This window comes from Lissotriton helveticus, chromosome 1_1 (genome assembly GCF_964261635.1).
Source record: "Lissotriton helveticus chromosome 1_1, aLisHel1.1, whole genome shotgun sequence".
Classification (NCBI taxonomy): domain Eukaryota; kingdom Metazoa; phylum Chordata; class Amphibia; order Caudata; family Salamandridae; genus Lissotriton; species Lissotriton helveticus.
The window spans coordinates 1,137,600,090-1,137,622,725 of NC_136057.1; the positions used below are offsets into that span (position 1 = coordinate 1,137,600,090).

Genomic DNA, 22,636 nt, shown 5'->3' on the forward strand with positions numbered 1-22,636 from the left:
GGCCAGGTCCAGCAATGTCCTGGGGTGCCCACCCCCGGGACAATGCAGTTTGCAATGACAAGACGTGAGCACTGCTCCCACCCTGTCATTGCAAACTCTGCTTTGCTTCATGGAAGCAAGAGCAGAAAACCTGTTCCCACTTCTATGAAGTGAAGCAGTATTGCTTTTGGACAAGGGGAGCTGCATGTCAGCTGCTCCCCTTGTCCAAAAGCAATGGCGGCTCCCGCAGGAGTTGGGGGGCCAGCTGGGACCCCGGGGGCATTGGGGCTCACCCCGCAGTGCCCAACATTGGGGCCGGCCCACGGGAGGGGGGCACTCGGCCCCCCTCCTGGGAAAAAAATAAATAATTTAAACGAGGTCAGGCCCCGGTGGATGGGGTCCCCGAGGCCAATAGTGGCCCTGGGAAGGGGAAACGCTGCCCGCTTCCTGTTTTTTTCTTTTTCTACACAAAAAAATGCTCAGGCCCTAAGGGATGTGGTCCCCAGGGCCCAGAAATAATTGAGGGAAGGGGGACCACACAGCCCTCCTTCCAAAAACCAAATAAAAAAAAGCTGGCATCTCGTCGGAGGCCCCGCCCCCTCCCTGAACCACTGTGTAAACACGCCTCCTGGCATGTTCTGGATTGGGGGATTAAGCCCCCTTGAATACTAAGGGCCCTTAGGGGCGAAGTAGTCCACCAGTTACCTCCAGTAAGCCTCACACAGTGGGATTGCTGAGAGGTGGTCTGAGGCCATAACCCTTTTTATACCACTCTACAAACGTACCTCTTGGTGCACTGCTGGTGGGGCAACAAGGTCCATTTGTGTCCTGAGGACTTCAGGACTAAAGTGGACTTCATCCCCCCAAGCAGCAGTGCGCAGGAGCTGCATTTGAAGAGTGGTATTACAAGGGGGCGTGGCCTTGGACCAGCTGTGTGTGTGCTTACTAGAGATAACAAGAGGGCTAGTTGGCCCCCAGGGACCCTCAGGAGGCAAGGGGACTTCAAACTCCCACCAAGAGTATGCCAGAAGGCACATTTGCAGAGTGGTGGAGAAAGGGGGCATGGCCTCTGTCTACCTCTCAGCAATCCCACTGTATTGGGTTTACTGGAGGTAACAGGTAGGCTAGTTAGCCCCTAAGGACCCCCAGCAGCGAAGGGATGTCAATCCCCATCCAAGAGCATGCAAGGGAGCACGTTTGCAGAGTGGTGGGCAAAAGGGGCGTGGCCTGCTATGAGCACTTAGCAATCCTGCTGTGTGAGACTTACTGGAGGTGATAGAAGGGGTAGTTGGCCTCCAAGAAAGTTCTTGGGGGCCAACTACCGCTCTTGTTACCTACAGTAAGTCCCATACAGTGGGATTGCTAAGAAGTCTTCGGAGGCCATGCTCCCCTTTCTCCACCACACTGCAAACGCACCTCCTGGCACACTACTGGTTGGGGGATGAAGTCCACTTTACTCCTGAGGGACTTTGGGGGCAAAGAAGCCTTCCGCACATTTTCCGCATTTGCACATAATGCATCATCTGCTGCATAATCTGCAGATTTGAATTAAAAAAAACTTGCTTCTAGCTCAAACTGCTCAAACGCTACCAAAAATGCAGTGTTACAGCATGGTGGAAGGCCCTTTGCAAACCCAGAATGGTCCCCTATTACTTATTTCTGAATGTGGTTATTATATTGGTACTAATAGTGTGCAAACCACTCTTGCTTCTTTCTGCGCCTCTTTTGCCTCTTTCTGCATTTCTGTTGCTTTTTTCTGCACCTTTTTTCTACACTTCTTTTGCCACTTGCTGCAACTCTCGTGCCTCTTTCTTCACCTCTGTTGTCTCTTTTTGCACCTCACTTGCTTCTTTCTGTATCCTTCTTCCCTCTATCTGCACCTCTTCTGCCTGTTTCTGCACCTCTCTTGCCACTTTCTATACCTCTCTTGCCTCTTTCTGCAGTACTTTTGCCTCCTTATGCACCTCACTTGGCTCTTTCTGCAACTCTCATGCCTCTTTCTGCAGTTCTCTTGCCTCTTTCTGCACCTCTCTTGCTTCTTTCTATACTTCTGTTGCCTGTTTCTGCACCTCTCTTGCATCTTTCTGCACCTCTCTTGCCTCTTTCTGCACCTCACTTGCTTCTTTCTGCACCCCTCTTGCCTCTTTCTGCACTCCTCTTTCCTCTTTGTGCAACTCTCTCGCCTCTTTCTACACCTCTCTTCCCTCTTTCTGCACCCTTTGTGCCTCTTTCAGCAGCTCTGTTGCTTCTTTCTGTAGTTCTCTTCATTCTTTCTGCATCCCTCCTGCTTCTTTCTGTACCCCTCATGCCTCTGTTGCTGCTTTCTGCACCTCTATTGCAAATGTATGTACCCCTCTTGCCTCTTTCAGCACTTCTGTTGCTTCTTTCTGCACTGTTCTTGCTTCTTCCTGCACCCCTCTTGCCTCTTCCTGCACCCCTCTGGCCTCTTTGTGTACCTCTCCTGCCTCATTCTGCACCTCTCTTGCCTTTTACTGCAGTCCTCTTGCCTCTTTCTGCACCTCTTTTGTTTCGTTCTGCACTTTACTTGCCTCTTTTTGTACCCCTCTTGCCGCTTTCTGCACCTCTGTTGATTCTTTCTGAACTTCTCTTGCTTCTTTTTGCTCCTCTGTTCCAAATGTGTGCATCCCTATTGCCTCTTTCTGTACCCCTCAATCCTCTTTCTGCACCTCTCTTGCATCAGTCTGCCCACCTGTTCCATCTTTCTGCACCCCCTTTTGCCTGTTTCTTCAACTCTCTTGGCTTTTTCTGTGGTTCCCTTCCCTACTTCTGCACCTTACTTGCCCCTTACTGCACCTCTGTTGGTTCTTTTGAACTACTCTTCCTTCTTTCTGGCCCTCTCTTGCAAATGTCTGCACCGCTTTAGCCTTTGTCTGCACCCCTGTTCCCTCTTTCTGGACCTCTTTTACCTGTTTCTGCAACTCTCTTGCCTCTTTCTGCAGTTCTCTTGTCTCCTTCTGAACCCCTGTTGCTTCATTCTGCACTTAGCTTGCTTCTTTCTGCACCTGTCTTGCTTCTTTCTGTACCACTGTTGTCTCTTTCTGCACTCGTCTTCCCTCTTTCTGCACCTCTCTTGCCTCCTTCTGCACTTCACTTGCCTCTTTCTGCACTTCTTGTACTTCTTTCTGCACCTCTGTTGCTTCTTTCAACAATTCTCTTGCCTCTTTCCGGTGCACACTGGTAACTGTAGTTTTCATTTTTTGCATCCATTTCACCCTCCAGTGGGTTCCGATTTTAAAACACCATATTACAAGGACAGATTAATAGCCCATATTGAGCCCCCAGATGGGACTCTGCCTGCTGAGATTAAAGTCCTGCAGCGCCACAAACTAACGGGATGGTTCCCCTCGAGTGACCCCTTGATTGCTTGATGGGGGGTGCGTCGCTTTCACGGCCTGGAGCTGCCGTGTAATATTGACTCCGAGTTACCAGTGTGCACCGGAACATAAACGACAATGAAAAGCACATCTGAGGCCAATTTTGAGAATTCAAAAGCGCGCAGGGTACTGTGGTTCTGCAAAGAATTTCCGGTTTGACATGGGCCTCTGAGGAAGGAGAACGATTTCTCTGAAACGCGTCAGGCATTGAGGACGCCAACACGGGATGGAAAGCTGCCTGTTCTCATTAATACAGGAAGTTACCTTACCTGCATCTGTAGTGCAGCCTTATCTTTGCTGGTGCAAACTCCGAGTCAATATAGATATATACATATACATATATATATGTATATATTTTTTTCCGACAAGATTACGCTGCACTCAGAAATCCTTTTTACAGATATTTATTTAAACAAAGCCAGTCTGTCATACTGACATGTTTTGGCCACACAGGGCCTTTCTCAAGGTTTGAGGACACTACTTTACAACCTGTCTTTTATACCACTTCCTTCCCAGAACCTACTGTGGAATTCTGGGAGATGTGGATTTTAGTCCCTTTTTACCAAAGACAAATTAACACATTGTTTTTCGAATACTAGTCTGACGACAGTGAGATGTTATTTCTACTTTGATTCTGTTCACCATTTAACAAAAGTCTATTTTAAATCATATTAAAATGCATAGTACATCTTATCACAACAGTGATTCTCAGCAGCACAGTACTTCATTTATTTATAATTGCATTGTTACATTTAGTATGTATTTTTGAATGCAAATGTTAGTCTTAAGTATAATGATATGGTATTATTTATTCTTGACCCCCTTTGTGATTTCAATGTATTGTCCCATGGGCATTGCGTATTGTACATAATGTCCCAGGTGTTTTCAATTCTTTTTTGTCAAGTGTTCCAAGTCGCTCCCTTTATTTCGTCTAGTACTAAAGATTAGTCATGATGTTAGACTTTTGGTTAAATTTTCGGAAAGTTGTTTAGGGTAATTGTCCAATGTTTGATTGTCACACTGGTCTCCTGATTTTATTCTTAGATATTTCTATGTGCGGGTTCATAGATGGACGTGCAGTTCCTCGTCATTATTGAGACCTCTAGGAATATTTGTGTGTAATCTGATGATGTATCGTGATTCCAATCGTCTTAGTTTTCTTCTCCTGTCTCATGCTCTTTCATTCTGAGGAATGGTGTCTAATCCAAAGAATTCCATTCATCTCCAATCATTATTTTGACATATAGCTAGATGTTTTGCTGTTGCATAATTGGAATCTTTGTTTTTTACTGCTCGAATGTGTTCCAAAATGCGTTTTTTCAGCATATAGATGGAGCTGCCAATGTATCTGAGCCTGCATGCACATTGCATGACGTAAACCACAAATTGTGTTGTGCAAGTGATTTTGTGATTTATTCTGATAGGTTTTCCTTCCGGATCCATTATCTGTTTTGTGTTAACACCAATTTTGCACGCTTTGCAACTGTTACATTTTTAAAAACCCAGTTGTTCTTGTTCTAACCAATTCTTTTTTGGTATTTCTTGAAAGTGGCTCTGGACTATTTTGTCTCGAAGTGAGAGTGCCTTTCTGTATGTAACTTGTGGTTTGCCGATGATTTTTCTAATATCCTGGTCTTGTGTCAACAAATGCCAATATCTTTGGATAATTTGTGTGACCTTTAGGCTTTCCTTGCTATAGGTTAGAACCAATCTTGGTGTTTCTTGTTTGTTGTCCAAAATGTGTTCTTCCTTCTCTGCATTTTCTTTTGCTTTTTGGCTTTTGTCATCAGAGTCTCAGTGTGTGTTACTTGATCAATTTTATGCAAACTTTTGTTGAGTTCTCTTTGCCTGTATCCTCTGTTCCTCAATCTTTTCACGCTTTCTAAGATCTTGTTTTTTGCATCATCATCTTTGGAGCAGTTCCTTTGTATTCTTATGTATTCTCTATATGGAATACTGTTGAGTAGTGGCTTGAGATAAAAACTTGCTGCGTGTAAGATGCTGTTTGCTGCTGATTTCTTTCTAAACAGGCTTGTATGTATTTGTCCTTGGTCAACGTAAACTGTTGCATCTAGAAAGTTGACTCTTGTGCAGCATGTTGAGCATGTAAAGTACAGGCCAATTTCATTTTGGTTCAGTTGATTGAAATAGTCCATAAATTCCTCTTTTTTGCCATTCCAGATTAAAAATAAATCATCAATATATCATATCCAGAGTACAATTTTCTCCGATGCGTGATGATTTTGCGGCCACCATGAGATTTCTTTCTCCCAACAGCCCATGGTTAGGTTGGCAAAAGGTGGTGAAAATGAAATTCCTTTGGCTGTGCCACATAACTGTTGGCATAGCTTGTGGTTAAACAGAAAGACGTGGTTTTAAGGCATAATTCTATCATGGTCAGGAGCATGCCTGAGTGTTGTAATTCTGTAATCTTTCGTTGTTTTAAAAAATGTGCACATGCTTGTAAATCAATTTTATGTTCAAGTGAAGTGAATAAAGATACAACGTCGATAGTATCCATGATATAATTGGGATTCCATGAGGTATTTGCCAAGATTCATATGAAATCACCGGTATCTTTGATGTATGAACTGAGATCTTGGACTTTTGGTGCCAAATAGTGATCTGCGTATGTCGAGATGTTTTCATATGGGGAGTCACATAATGAAACTATTAGCCTTCTCTGGGGGGTCTCAAAGAGTTTCAATAATTTTTTGGGCAAAAAATATATGGTTGGTATGGTCGGATGTTCTTTGAAAAGGTACTGTCGCTCACTGTCATTGAACAGATTTTGAGTATGCCATTCATTTAAGTGGTTTGTAGTTCCAGAATCATTTTATTGATGGGATTATGTACAAGTTTTTTATACTCAGTATGGTCGTCTAGTTGTCGATGAGCCTCCTTAACATAGTCGGTCTTGTTCTGTATGACTATGTCACCGCCTTTATCTGTGGGTTTTATAATTATATCGTTGTTCTCCATTAAGGTTTTGATTACCGTATTTTCTATAGTTGATAGATTTTCTCTTCTGTTGTTGTTTCGGGTTTTTCTAGGCTGTCAAGTTCTTTCATTACTGCTTCTGAAAACAGATTGATTTTATTTCCGGGAGATAGTTGTGGACAGTATTTAGATTTGGTTTTCAGACCACTTCTTTTGTGTTTTGTTGTATTCAATCCCAGTTCTTGAAGTACTTGACTTTCTGTAGTTTCCTCTTCATTTAAATCATGCATTAGATCAAAGAGATGTTTTAGGTCTGGAATCGGATCTATAGTTAGTTTTGTTTCCTCAGGATTCTGCTCCAATATTGTTTCCAGTTTACTTTCTGCTTTCAAGTGATTTGCACTATAAAGACATGCATGGTAATGGTATATGCATGGTAACATTTTGCGTGGTAAAGACATGTTGTAAAGACCTATGCGTTGTTAAGTTAACGTTGTAAAGGCATGCATGGTAATTGCATGTGTGGTTCCGTAATACAACCATATAAAGACAATAGCTGAAAAACAATGACTGAACAAAATATCTACTGCAAATATATATAGTGTACTTAAATAGCTACCTACACAATTTCAATGTATTTAAATATATTATAGAGCACTTGCCCCTAAATGCACCAACGCTAGAGAAAGAACTGCAAAATAGTATAAACTTAAAAGAGGTGGGAAATTAGGTCAGGTGGCGATAAGAATCTGAAACATGTCATTTTAATGTGGGGAATATGCATGTAAATAGATGTTTTTCGATTTTGTGTTTACATTCTGGTTATTCATTTGTTTAAGGTAAAAGATACTTAATTTCATGTTTTTTCATTTTCGCACAGTTTTAAAGAAGGATACCTAGAAGTATTTGCTACTCACAATGTGTATTGAAGCTGCCACCATGATTTGTATTGCCGTTTTCCCTTGGCTATTCACCTCAAAATCCTTCGCAATAATCCGTGTTACCAGGCTGGGTTTTATTATCACTACTCTCTATGCAGGCACATCGACCTTTTCTTCGCTCATACACAGCTTTGCAGCTCACTTCTACGTGATGCAGAATACACTTCAGGCCTCTAAGACATCTCTATAGACTATTTCTTCCCAGCCATGCTACAATCGCTCGCAGACAGAGATAAGTAACGATCCGAAGCCTTTCATGCCTTACTTTGCAGCCCACAGATTGGAAAGTAAGTCGATGGCCTACATGGATTTTTAGCATAAATCCCCGGGATTAGCATACATACGCTCGAACTTCTGAGCAAACGTATCTCCTGGCAATGGCAAGCCTGTGTGTGTTAATTAACTCCGCAACATGTCTTGTGTGGTGTTGTTGTTTATGAAAATGGAAGAAAAGTAGCAGCCAGCAATCTAGTCAGTCAGTGCAACCTGCACATGGATTTGTAGCAGGGCTGGATTAACCATTAAGCAAAAGTAGCACGTGCTTAGGTCATCAAGGGAAGAGGGGCACCACAGAAATGTTCCATTGCCTTATTTACCATGGACGAAATGGTGCACAACTGCAAATAGTGCAGCTGAACCTATCAATAAAGTGAATGTATACAAAAATAAACATTATTTTCCATCTTACTGTACGATTTGTTTCCTTACGAGAAATAACATTTATTGTATGGTTTATTATTGTTTATATTTTGAATTAGGTATATATGGGGCACGAAAATGTATTAGGTGTCTAGGGCCTCTAAAGGTCTTAATCCGGATCTGATTTGTAGATATGTGGATGTGTCTCACAAACAAATGAAGTGACCTTTGTGTGCCAGCACTTAGAAGTCAGATAGGAATAAATCACTGTTACATTTGAACCACAAATACTACAGCAAACAAGGAAGGACATAACATTCATAGAAACATACTTTAATATGGACATGTGATCACATTTCCAAAAAAGTAGGAGGATTAAAGCAAAGTATATTTAACAAATAAGGAAGAATGCCCCGCAGAAAAGCAATAAGCAAAAGGTAAGGGAGATGGAAACTCTGGGAAGATAATTAAATCCTGGAAGTGATTAAAATAAATATACATTTAAGATATTTCAAGAGCATAGTAACAGTCGGTACAACTCAAAAACAGTACATAGAAAACAAACACCAGGTACCATTTCATCATCTTTATAAATAGTGCTATTGATAGGGCATGTCATAATGTGGAAGGCAGGATGCAGTATGCTCCTTTCTAATTTATTTACCACGGGGTACCTTGCCCATGCTTCTGCCTCAGTCTCCTGTTTTTTTATTCATGATGGGTGTCTACTTGCATGTACCTCCTGCTTCAATCAGCTGCTTCTTTTTTCTTGCTCTGTCATACCCATTCACCTTCTTTATACCATGTGGCAGTGTTGGTGGGATGTAAAAGCAGCATTATTAGCTGCACACCTGGATTCTTCCTGTCTTCATACTTTAAACAAGCATTGGCAATGCCAATAGGTCTGGATTTAAAGGAATAGTGTAAACAGCAAGGGATTAGTATGCATTTTTGTAGAAACAATAAGTGTAGAATAATATTGGTGTAGGACAAAAGGTCAGGTGATGGTTGCACTGTCAAGTCAGACCTTAAAATCTATGTAGGTTAATGATTGTCCTCACCCATTTGTGTTGCTGTCAGAGAAAATCACCCTACATTATCTAATTTTCTAAGACACTTTAATAGCATTCCAATGTCATGTGTGTGCCCCTGACAGTTCAAGAGTAGACATTTGGATAGAAAAACAAAATGATCACAGCTGCATGGAGGGCAAGCATATTTTTAACAACTTTTGCCCATTCAAAACATGTACTCCTGGCTCTCAACATGGTGGCGGAGCCAGACGCCCTTTCTAGTGATGCCCACATAATTGTTTGGTGGCAGCTGCACTGTCAAGTCAGACCACAATGGCACCAAATCTGATGGGCTTAGTTTACACCTCACCCTGTGCAAGTCTTCCTCCTGGCTAGGGGGTGTGCCAATGAAGTTAACGGCATCTGAAATTCCAAAGCAAGTCTTAAGTATTGGAGCACTTCAATATGGAGAGGCACAACTCTGGGCCTGATTACGATCTCTGAGGATGGAATACTCCATCACAACTGTGATGGATATCTTGCCCGTCAAAATATAAATCACATTATAATCTATGGGATTTAGATTTTGGCAGATAGGATATCTGTCACCGTTGTGACAGAGTAACCCATCGCTGAGATCGTAATCAGGTCCACCCTTTCTACTAAACAAATCGAGTTGGTATGGGAGATGTGTCGCTTGGCCAGTGCAAGTGCAGTGTGGTCTACTCAGCTGGCCATTTTTGCACATGTGCAAATTTACAGTTGATGCCATGTAAATACAATTTTCAGCATGGGATTGTGCATAGTAATTGTGTTTGTTCTACTGATGATTTCCTCTGATTACGAGTTTGTCGTTGATAGATTAGGGAAGTGCACAAAGAAGTGCAGGCACGTGCAATGGAAATCTCACCCAGCGTTATGACATGTGATCTTGATTCTATCAAAGACACAAAGGCCAAGATTATCACTGAAGTCTCTTTTAGTTTACCACAAGCAGCAAAATATAACATGGATGAAAAGAAAAAACAATCACTGACTAGACGCACTATGACCTCACAATAGTACCAGCAATCACATTATTATCATTGGACAATATATCAAGAGCTCTGGAAATTGAGCATACCACATTTGAGTTGTCAAAGAAGGAGCCACTAACACAAGTGTTGATAGATCTCTCTTGACATGTATCCATGTCCTGAGAATCATTGCAAACGGAGGACACACATAACCTTGAAGAGACCCCCACTATTAAAGGAAAGCAACTACTACCTCTTCTTTGGATCCAGTTTCCAAGTAAAGAACAGGAATAACTTTTGATTCAATGAAAGGCTAAAAGATAGACCTGAAGCAGGCCCCAAAGACATAGAATGCTTTGGAAATTTTTCACATCTAGAGACCAATCCCTCCTCTCCTAAAATAAACTTGATACCCAATTTACTACTAATTTTGAAAGCCCTTGAAGATAGCCTTCCTGTAGCATGACTCCTCTGGTCAGACAAAAATGACAAAACCCTTGTAGCAAGTCTGCTAGACATTGGGACGTTTCACACCCTAACTTTTTTATGAACCAGACAGTGGACAGACTCATTGTCCATCTGCAGCAGAATACAACAGTGTTTTTTGTTTGAAGCTAAACTGTTTACTCCAAAAGAAGCTACTTTCATTCTGTAACAATATCTCTGCATTGAGCCCCTAGCCCGTTTTGCTGGAGACTGGCTCTAATGTGATATCTGAGGGCTAGCCATAAAAATATTTTCCTTTGTAGGCTTCCATCTGGGAGTACTACTAATCCACCTCGGCCCTTGCCTCTAGAGAAAGGAAAATTAATGCTGAATAAGGCAGGCCCTGGAGAGTTGTAGCACTTTTAGATGCTGAAAGGCCCAACAGTGTAGAGAGGCTGGAAAGATCATCCGGAATGGATGTGGATAAGAGGCCTACAATCCTGACTAGTGTCCAAGGACAACATGTGTCTATCCTGAGGATTAACCATATAATTTTCTTTATTACCTTCAGCAGAAAATATAATAGATGCTCTGCCTGAATTGATTATACATCCTAGAAGCAAAATAGTCTGAGATGGGGTTAAGATGGACTGCTTCTGATTTATTACAACCCCAAACTGTTGTAGAAGAGATACCACCCATGATATGTGTGTGCTGAGAGTTTCTTTGGAGTTGGCCATTAAAAAACTAGCACACAAATCAAAATACTAATACTTTATGTTTAATAATTAAACAACTACTTGTAATAATTATTAAATATCCCATTGTAAGAAATTAGAGTATCTGTTGAGGGGCGCTAAGAATCCATCTCAAATAAGATCACAATCTTTGGCAGGGTGAATCACAAGAGTCACTCCATAAACTTCTGCTTAACCCTCAGGTAGCTTGGCACAAAGCAATAAAGCTTAACTTAGAGACAATGTTTAAAGTATATATTCAGTGCTGAAACTGTGATAAAGTGAAAAAAGTACACAAGAAAAATCTCAAACCAATTTAGTAAAACAGAATACATTGTAATAATTAAAATGACACCAAAACAACAAAAATCTAACAACTAGAACAGGAGACATGGATTTTTTCAGTTTCAATTAAAATTATCACCAAAAAGCACAAAGAGTCAACGTGTTTACCTGGTCATGCTAGACTAAGTCAAACGAAAAGTTAAGCCCTGCCGCGATGGTCCACAGGTCAGATGTAAGGGCCAGGTTGGTTCTAGTGGAAAGTTTACCTCCAAAATCAGAAATCTTTATGGAGTATACATAACATCAACCAAGGGTCCGGGACCTGGGGGAGCATCACTTTGGGGTTAGGTCTTAAATCAACAGAGGCAAGCAGAAGGTCCATTGTAGGTCAAGTTGGAACCAGTCTGCTGAGCAGTCACAGAGAGAGAGACCTCAGGAGGTTTGTTGTGTCACTGTAGCTTAAATAGGAGGTCAGCCAACTGACCCTTGGAGTCAGTTCTGGGGTCTCAGGTTCAAAGCAAGCAGGCCCAGTTTTACTCCAAGGTCTTCAGATAACAGGGCAGGTCTTTTGATTCTCAAACGGTCCACACGTGTTCTGAGGGGGTACTGGTGGTGCCACATTTATGTCCAGTGTGAGTGTGTAGATAGGGAAAACTCTTGGCCAATCTACCCAATTCTGGTCAAGTTCTTCCCCTCTCACTTGGTTTGGGACCAGCCTATCTAGAGAAACAAAAGGGAGGCATTCCTAGGAGTGTGTTTCATCTTTCAATGAGAGGTCAGGAAACCTGTAAAGAGTAGGCAGGTGCTGGGCACAGTCCCCTAGTCCATCGTGTCAAGAAGAAGACCTCTCTTCCCACATCCAGAACCCTTTGTCTACAGTCTGGGACCAATACACATCTCACCACAGGAGAGTCATTTCAAAAATAGTATCTAAAATCCTATTTAGCCACTAAGTTGGATTTTAAACTACCATTAACATAAGTCCCTGACTAGCTACTCTCAAACTACATTTTGCATCTATTAAATGTAATAGTGTAACCAATTGTTCACCTATGGGAGAGCCAGCCATGACACAGTAAAGACCATATTGGATGTTTTTCACTGCCGGGACATGTAAAATATTAAACATTCCCTGTGAACCTTTAGGGTTTACCTTAGAGGAGACATATAATGGAAACAAGAAGGTTTAGGCCTGGCACAAGATTTATTTTTTCAGGTCAAAATGGCAGTTTAGAACTACACACCAGACTGCAGGGGAAGGCGACATGCTTCATAGTGCTACCTTAGTTTGTGGCACACTTAGTGCTGCAACCCACTAGTAGCATTTGATTTCCAGGCCTGGGTATATGTAGAAGCACATACAAGAGACTTGTAAGTAAATTAAATGTGACAGTAAGGTGTATGATCATTTTACCATGCTTGAAAGGGAGAGCACAAGCACTTTACCGCTGTTTAGCAGGGGTAAAGTGTGTAGAGTCCAATGGCCAATGAAAACCGGTTCAGTAATAGAATGAAAAAGAAATCTGTGGTGGCCCAGCAGAAAGGACAAATTTCCAACACCAACTCAATGGTGAAGTCTGTTGTTTAATAAAGACAATGCAAAAGTAATTTTTAAAAGATTACCTTTTCCTTGCCCGAAGTTTCTGGAGGCTAATAATCACTAACTCTCAATCTTCTTCCGGCCTTAACTTGGTGTGAATAAGGTGTGAATGAAGTGTATAATTCCTCCTAGGAGATACACAATAGGATAGGACTGTGATGGACATATCAACTTGAATTGGCAGGGATGGACTCCTTTGAGCTCAGCAGAAGGGTGGGGGCCTGCCATCCTGCTGGTACCACAATGACAAATTCTGCCTGACAGATCTGATGAGTCACATGTAACACTTTGATACACTTGAAAGGGAGAAAACAGCATGCTAGGACAATTCTTATGTATTCCCTGCCTAATTGCTGAAGGACCCTGCTTTTCTCCTACCAGACTTCTGTCTCCTGCTGTTTTGTGGGTTCAAGGCCTGGTTTGAAATGGATTTTAGTGTTGGTTGTGGGTGGACTCTGGTAATTTCCACAGTCCAGTGCCCTACACATCCCATGCTCTTACAGCCTAAGTTTAGTGTGGCTGAAGACTTTCCCCGCCTTGAAAATATATTGGCACATGGCATTTTGGGACTGTTTGCGGTAATGCAAGCAGGATCTACTGAAATAGAGGGTACGGTTTACTCCGGGAACTTTTATCCAATTGACTAGGGGGTGCCCAGGTATCAACCTCACCCACTAGCTGATACCGACTATAAATGTGGCACCCCAAGGTACCATACTCAGAACACTTTCTGTACCTGTGGAAGAAAAGAGAGGAGTGGACCTGCGGCTGGTCACCTAAGAGGAGCTTTAAGGCCAGGACCTACTGCCCCGTGGACCCAAAAAGAAGACGTGGGCTCCAAGGGTCAGTTGGATGACCACCGGTATGGGTACAGGAACACAAAAAGATACTGGAGGGCCTCTTCTGGAAATTTCCAACTGACCAGTGGAAACTGGAACTTGGAGTGGACTTTGCTTGATGCCTCTGCCTGACACCTGGAGTGTCTCTTGGTGTCCCCTCTGAGTTTCTGGGGGCCTTACAAATGTACTCCTGTACTTTTTTGGGCACCAGGAGATCATTTTGAATTTTTTTAAAACAAACATTTCTTACGGACCAGTGGGACAGAGAAACTTTTTCAATTTCTTTTTACTTTCAGACTTCCACAAGGACCAATGCACTTGGTGTGTCCATCACGATCAGCCTATAATTGCACCTTGGTGCCAGTCTACCGCAACCATTATCTATTATTGGTGATTTACTTTTTCTTGGGGCTTTCTACACTTAAATCTATAACAATTATTATCTGCAGTTCCCCTTCTTGGGCTTGTGTTGTTTTTGTGCCATTTTGCCTAATAAATGTTTCCCTATTTTTATAAATTACAGTGGGACTTTTATTGTATTCTGTTTTCAACTTGTTAACGGTTTTGTTACTTCTAAATACTGTATATATTTTCGTTGCATTAAGCCTGTCTCCTCTGTGCTTTAATTACCTGGCCTTGAGCTCAGGTTTAAATTACTGGACCAATGACTGTCCCTAATAGGATAATGGGGGATATTCTCAAGAACGGGTGATAAGTATCGCCAACCTAGGTTTACAGAATTTTACATAACGCCGGCTATCACAGGAAACTAACGCTGTGTTATCGGCGTATTCTCAAGAGGCCGGCAACAGGCGATAGTTTTCAGATAACGCTTCAAATGTCTGGGTTAAAATTACCGGTACGCCAATAAAAAAGGAAACACGAACGTGAAAAAAGTTGCGATGGGCCAAATAGCAATAAAAACGTCAGCCAGAAGCAGCACCAGGCATGCTATTCGCATGTCAGGCTGGAAAAATCACCATAAAAGCTGCAAAAAAACACACAAAAAACAAAACCCAAACTACTGAGAAGAACCATGGAGGAAGCTGGAGCAACTACTGAGACAAAACCAGAACCCCACAGACCCCCGGAGGACCAGCCAGGGACATCGGGGAAGGAGAAGGGCAAGGAGAAGAAGAGGAACCCGCGATTCAGTCCACAGGAAAACAAGATCCTGATTACGGAGGTGATAGGACACCACCAACAGCTGTTCATCACCTCCACTGTGTCATTGGCAGCTAAAAATGCAATATGGCAGTTCATCTTGGCCAAGGTGAAGGCAGTCGGAGTGAAGAGAAGAGAAGTGGATGACTTCAAGAAGTGCTGGAATGATGTGAAGTGCAAAACCAAGCTGAAACTCGCCAAACACAGGAAAGCCTCAATGCAGACTGAAGGTGGGAGTTCAGCGCCACAGCAGTAGCTGGATGAGATGGAGGAAATTGTGTCCACTGTCATCAGTGGGGAGACAGTGGCAGGAGTTGGGGGACCAGACACTACTGCTCAACATGACCTGACCCAACAGCAACAGGGTGAGTAACGACCAGGGACTGGGGGACAGGAGGAGATGGGCACAATGGCACACATGCACAATTAGGTACAGCACAGTTCACACACACAATGACTCTGGATCATATCCCTGATCTCCTTGGCATACTGCAGTACAAATAGAAACAGCAAGTAGGCCCCCGTCGACAATGTGCCCAGAAGGGGCCCTTCCCACACATCACTAGTCTAACAACAAACCCATGCACATGTGCTGAACCCAGCAAAGCTGTGGGTCCATGAGCCACACTGACAGTGCAAGTGATACTACATGACAATTAGCATGGCTGCAGTCCAATTATCATAACATGGTGCACGCCACAACACTGAGGTAGCTGAGTGTGGACCACATCTGTAAAGGAGCAGGTCACACCCTGACACATCCATGTGCCCAAACAACCCCTGACATCAACAAGACATCTGAGGACAAACCATGCCCAAGAGTCCCAACTCCCACCAAGAGCTCAATTTACCCTAATCTGCAACATCTCAGCGCTATATGAGCACAGAAGTGAAAGGCACACCGACTGAAAGGGATAAGGGCCAGAAAAATTAGAGCTGCAGGGGCAACTCTCCCACAATGCAGCACACACACATAAGAATCAGAGCACATCAACATTGACCACAATGTGTTACAAACTGCAACACTTTCAGAACAGAACAGAGGACACAACTGCTGCCGCTTGTGTATAGAAACTGGCCAATAACATTTAGCATAGCAGGAACCTGTGAGATGATAATGTACAAGTACAACCTCACATCCCTGATGGTGTAGAAATGTCCACTGTCCCGCATCAAATAGGTATCTCCTCCCAAACAGTCACAATGTACATTGTCATGCAGTCTGTTTGTAAACTTGTCCAATGCGTGAACATACACAGAACACACTGTTATACTGCATCCCCTTTTTACATTGCAGAGGGAGAATCAACCCCTCCGGCAGAGCAGACCCTACATCTCTTCAATGAGGATGAAGAGGACCTCCACAACATCGACACCAACGCCCTCCAACAGCTCATGGACACCCTCAGCACCCCACCCCCAGGAGCAGGGCAGCCCAGCTGCATCGAGGAGACCCCACCTCCTGCACAGACCACATAGCAGGAAGCACCCAGCACCACAGCTGTCTCCCAGGACCCCTATGACCAGCACATGGCATTCCAACGCCTTGTGTTAAAGGGCCAGAAGGACAAGGCTGATCAGGTGCGGGTGGGGTTTGACCTCATGGCAGCCAAACTAGATGCCATACGTGGGTTTCCGAAACCCATCAGGACCACATACAGTCCCTAGCAGACACCCACAGTCCGCTCCATGCTCTCCAAAAAGCCATGGCTGACATCGCTGGAGTCATCACTCTGTGACAAGAACAACTGTCTAGTCAGAGTGGCTCCAGTCACCCGGGAGTTGGGATACATGCGGAGGATCATGAAGAACATGGAGAGGATGCAGGTGGAAAGATGGCTGCCACAGCGGCACACCAGTGAGATGTAGCTGGTATGTATCTTCCATGCCCTGTAGATCCTCATCAGGGCATTGCTGCCACACGGCCTGGCGCAGATGAATGCTGCTGCTACTACTCCATCCACATCTTCCCCCCCTGATGTGTCAGTGGCACATAGTGCGGCAGACATTCCACCTCTGGCCCCTGATGTGTCAGTGCCACACAGTGCTGCAGACAAAACACCACCACCCACATGGGAGGCATATCACAAATCAGAGGAGATGGTGTGGATGATTCTGTCTTTGTGGTAAGAAGGAAGCAGTAGTATTCATCCCCGCCATATGGCCTGTTTCAGCTTGGTTCTGCCCTCTGCATCATGCCCTGGAATAACACCTTCCACTGTCCCCCGATACACTCTGCGACACTCACCTTGGCCCACGACATGGACTGCCATATTTGGTTTGGTTATAAATGACACAGCAATAAGACTACAGACTGAATTCTTCCGATGAACTTGCCAATCCATAAAGGACTCTGCCTGGCCCTCCACAGGGCAACAATGTAATGTGGGGTTTACATGGCCATATACTGGTCCTGCTTCAACACTCCACTGAATGCAATTAAAAAATTCTAATTCACACAGATGTGTCCTGTCTATGATCTTGCAAGTATGCGATTGATGCTAGGCCTTTGGCTTATGCTGGGCAATGAAGATGCACAGACAACAGTTGGCATGTAGGAGCCAAGACCCCTAGCAGTCTTGCGCTACTTTATCCATTCGGGGCGAGCCCGCCCTCCGGGTGCATGCTACATTGCAAAATTGTCGATTAAGGTCCGGGTGGCGCCAACACTACAACAGAGATACACTCCATAGTTACTTTTGTGGCCAGCCCAGAACTGAACAACGCCCATAGCCCAGAAATGAACCACCGCCCAGAGCCCTGGGCCATTTCTTCACGCTCCTCCCATGCCTACGCGTGGGCCGCCGCCGTGCTGGGATGTCGGGGGCTTCGAAGTACATCTCTAGACGTTCCATCCAGGCTTTCCAGTGGCCTGCCTGGGACGGGGTGGCCCTCTGACTGTGAAGGGCTCCAGTGGCGTTACCAAGGACATGCTATTGGCTGCTGGAGGCGGACTTGTGGGGTAACCCCACGGGACGATGACTTGAGGTGCACAGAGGTAGTAGCACCTGAGGCACTGCATCCAGCACTGGCCTACCGCCACGTGGCGATGGCTTGCGGTGCACCGAGGTAGGCCCACCTGAAGAGCTGAGCGGGTATGCAGCCTCCGATGATGCAGTAGGCCTGGCGGTGCGGACCGGATTTGATTTGTGTGAGACCTGCATGACCGCAGTGTAGGCCGAAGGGACCTGTCAGCACACACAAAACTCCGACGTGCAGTGCCACTGGGTGCGCTGGGGGCTGTTGCGTGGAAACCAGGGATCAGCTAAGGAGGCTGCCAAGCTCGCAGGCCTCCGGCTTAAAGATTGCACCAGTACGTGGTAGGCCCTCTTGGAGACACACCGGTGGCGGCAGGTAAGCAGTGAGACCTGGGTGCACAGGGGAGGGCAATCACCGCTGGGTGCCCGACAGGTCTGGGGACCAGCGGGCTGGGGTGCAGCAGGCGCACAGGATCATGCAGGCATCACTGGTCACGGCCGCGGCATCACGGCAGGGTGAGGGGCGCCGCCCTGGCAGACACGCCCCTGTAGGTGATGATGAGATGTGTGCCGGGTGGCGTGTGACGTAGCCACCTCATTGCCGGTTTAGATTTGTCAGTTGAAGGTGGTCCACCACGAGTGTGTAGGCCTATGGTCAGGATATGACAGACACAGAGACACACGCAGTAGTTACTTTGGTGGCCATCCCGGAAGTGAACCACGCCCAGAGCCCCGGGCTATTTATTCACACTCCTACACAGAACTGGCGTACTTCGGCCCAGCCCACTATGCTTACGCTTACATGGGGGGCGACATAGCTGCATGTCCAAGGTCTTCCCCACTGCCTGAGGTAACATGGTTGTGTCTAATGTCCACAACACTATACAAACCAGCAGTACATGTCCACATGGACATGTCTGTGCTCTGCATACTCACGACTGTCCAGCACATCACCGCCACACTTGGCATTGTGTACATTCTTATTCATAGGTCACTTGCCTCCTTCGCACATTCTTGGTTCCCACCTCTCCCCACATTCTGTAATTGTGTGGCAGAGAGGCCATGCCTTTGTGGATGGTTTGTCCACATGTCTGGCCCCTGTTACTACATTTACTTGTGTTGTTGTGTCTGGTAGGTGGGCATGTTGTTTGGCATGTTGTATGTGATTTTGGTGCGTGTGCATTCTCACAGTTGTGAGTTGGATGATTGTGGAGTTGAGGTGTGTGGTGTGTTCCGTTGGTACTTATCAACGAGCAGTTCATTTCCATATGTGCCATCCTGAAAGCACTGCTTGATGATGGACTGTCAGAAGATGTAGGACCTGGGAAGTTGGCAACGACATTGGTGAACAGTCCTCGGTGGTCCACTATTGCTTGCAAATTTGGAATGTGTGTGCTTTCTGTTGCGGTAATTGGGTGCAGTGTCGGCAGGGGCACAAGCAGGGCACGTGTGCAGTCAATTGCCCCAACACGTGCGGGAAGCCAGCAATGGCGTAGAAGCCTTGCTTGGTCTCCAGCAGTTCCTGCGTAGTGTGGAGGAAGTGAAGGTGCTAGGGTATCAAGCTGATGATGGCATCCAAGACAGGTGTAAGGAACATTGATAGGGCTGGGTGTGAGACTCCTCCGACTCTGGCAGTTGTTGGTTGGAAGGTACCAGAGGCCAACAAGTGCAGCACAGCCAGCAGCTTTGTCTGAGGAGGGATGTTGGTTGTCTGCTGTGTTGGTACCGTCAACCTGTGGGCAATGTGGGTCAGGATGCGGAAGATGGTTGTCCTTTTGAGCTTGTAGTGGGCAATGACATCCTCTGGCGTTAAGTCTCTGAGGCTGGTGTTTCGGAAGGTCTGCTGTCTTATTCTGCGCAGCCTCAGTGGTTGTCGGGGGGGGTGGTCCTGGGGATGGGGGTGGTCCTGGGGGTGGTGGTAGTGGGTGTTGTGGCCCTCTTGGGTCTCCAAACTGCATGATTAGTAGCTCCATGGCATCTGTTGGTCTTCAGATGTGGCTCTGGGCTGGGCTCCCTTTATACTGCAGGTTTTCATCCTACCTAAGTCCCAAAAAAATGCAGGTCTTAAGTCCCTGCTGCTAACTTGCCTTATCGCCTGTTTTTGGTCCACATCGCTGATCTGGCTGGTCGTTGAGAATATCACGAAGTGGGGTTATCGTTCCTTTTTGGATGGGAACGCCTACTCTGCATATGATTAGCGTTAGTTGTCGCTGTCAGCCTTGGCAATGTTTTTAGTGGCAGCTATCGCAGGTAAACTGACAATGTCGGTTGTTAGCACAGGCTTGTGACTAGGGCGATAAATCTATCGCCACTTGCGTTGCGGAAAAGCGCTGCTGAATCGGTGATAAGTCCTTGAGAATATGCCCCAATTACTTTTTACTTGTGGTCGTCATCAATCTATCCCAACTAATAAATCCCTTTCTCACATTGCCAAAGTGGTAATGTTTTTAGGGCAGCACCACAGCATCCCTAGATGCAGCACACACAACATGTTTTGATAATGAGTGTAGTTGAACATTCCAACATACCTGAGCGAGGTAATGTAGTAGTGTGGCACTGAATTTCTAAGAATGAGTTCCTGTGCTCCTAGCGTAAAATAGAGCAGGTCTTTCTGACCCTTATAACTGCAATTTCCGATACTTTAATCACAATCGTGCATATGGGTCAAGATATTACCCTCTTCTGAGGTCTCTGTAAGCCTAGAGGGAAGCTGGAAGAGTATGATTAGTCTAACCTCACAGGAAGGGTAAATAATAACTAAAAGAGTTACAGAATTATACAGTGGCATGACTAGTGGATAGCTCGAGAACGAGGTGAGTATGGATTTCACTTTCTAGGTTGGTTTACTTTGATAGGGGGGTCGGCTCTTTGGCTGTTTGATTTCACGTGATGCCTACATGACGAAAGCACACATGGTCACATTAGGTTAAAGATCATTAGCAAAAAAGGAAACCTGTTATAGAAACACCTCTAAACTTCTTCTACACACCGAGGACATTTCTGTTTTTTATAGACCCACCCGGATTCCAAGCTGCGTTCCGGTTTGACAACCAAGAAAAGCTTATTCTTCAATCTCTAGATATGGCAGAACAAGAGAAATACATGAAAACTAATGCTATATGTGACCAATACTTCTTGGATCATCTGACTGAATAGAAATAATTAAAATTCGCCGTAAATGATTGAAGTATTTAAAACAACTAGTTCTATTACATTTTACAGAATCTGTACCTTTGATGTTCCTGTTTCGCATTAGATTTATTTATTTTTTTAAACAGAAAAGGGGCAAGACTAAATAGAGGTATATTTTCAGAAACTCTACAGCAATTATTGTCCGTATTTGTTGTATTCTAATTCCGTGTACGGACATTTATGTTATACTGGTTCTCTCTGAATGAAAAACAATACAAGAGTGAAAGTAAAGCTTAATTGACTTCAATTTTGAATATTTCATTAAAAAAATGAATGCTTAAAAAAATAAGCGCACTGGGAAATGCTACGATTCCAGAGAACTAGAATCATTATGTTATTTGTAAATTATGTTAAAGTGTTTAATGCCACAATTTTCATTATATTCTGTGTATTGTTTTGTGTGTTTGTGCAGGAGGGAGAAAAGCGTCTCAGAGAAACATCGACTCCCCAACTAAATTCAGAGCGCTATGTCCACACATTCAAAGAACTGTCTAACTTCTCAGGAGCTATAAATGTCACCTACCGTTATTTAGCTGGGATACCTCTGCCAAGGAAGAGTAAGTAATTATCAAAATGTTATCAAATTTCTTAAACAACATTCAGAATGTTTCAGTAAAACTAGTCGGATCATCTTTGTACCATCTCACATTGTAGTCACCCATCCCCAAAGTTCTTTTTTCTTCTGAGCTGTTCACCTACTCGAATATTTTTTTCCAATTTACCATAAAAACACAAGTACTGAGTCACTTTCGTAGCAGTCACAGTGCACATTACAGAGAATTGTGCCACGATGAAATGTAAATCTTACCTGCCAAAATAGCAACCAGATGATGCCACTTTGGGAAGGATAGTGCCTGATTGCCACTGATGGGGGAAGCATGTAAGTGCGCAAAATGAATTGGCCCACTGTGGAAGGCAGAAATCACAGCCATAGTGTGGTGGGACCATCGGGTGGGTAGACCATGCATTCTTTGTGGTGGTCTATTGTGTGTCTCCATTTTCCTATTAATCCACGAAGAGGTCTTCTACTACCAGTTCACAGGGTCACTTGTTAGTGGTTCAAGAGGTGTTCTCCGTGAGGATCCACCGACTCTAGATTTGGGTCAGTGGGGTGTTCCAGCTGCGTTCATCTTTACTATAGGCCAAGTAGTTCCCCCTCTTCCTATTACTAAATCTGCATAAAGTTTAGATGTTCCATAACTGACAAAGTGATATGAAATAGAAAGGGAACATGTGTCTGGCTTATCCAAGTTCTTGATGTTTCTGTAGAATCCATTTTGACCTCAGCTACAAACTGCACTCTCTAAGGAAGGACCAGAATCAACAGAAGGAGATATATATATATATATATATATTAAGAACCAAGTCTTGCATTTTCACCTGTAACAAAAGTTGAGGACCTGTAACTTGAACAAGCACTGCACATGGCAAAATGTTACATTTCACAGGAAAAGAGGAGTTATCGTACTGATGAGCCAGCATAGTGGGAGCA

At 44.3% G+C, this 22,636-nt stretch overlaps 1 protein-coding gene across 1 annotated transcript in view; it reads left to right on the forward strand.

Moving 5' to 3' along the window:
- The window catches only part of MGAT4C (MGAT4 family member C), a 1,165,419-nt gene that overhangs the window by 1,109,749 nt on the left and 33,034 nt on the right, over positions 1–22,636 (forward strand). The window contains exon 9 of the mRNA XM_078656572.1: positions 21,557–21,701. Within this exon, the coding sequence (XP_078512698.1) occupies positions 21,557–21,701 (145 nt within the window). The remainder of the gene's footprint in view (positions 1–21,556; positions 21,702–22,636) is intronic.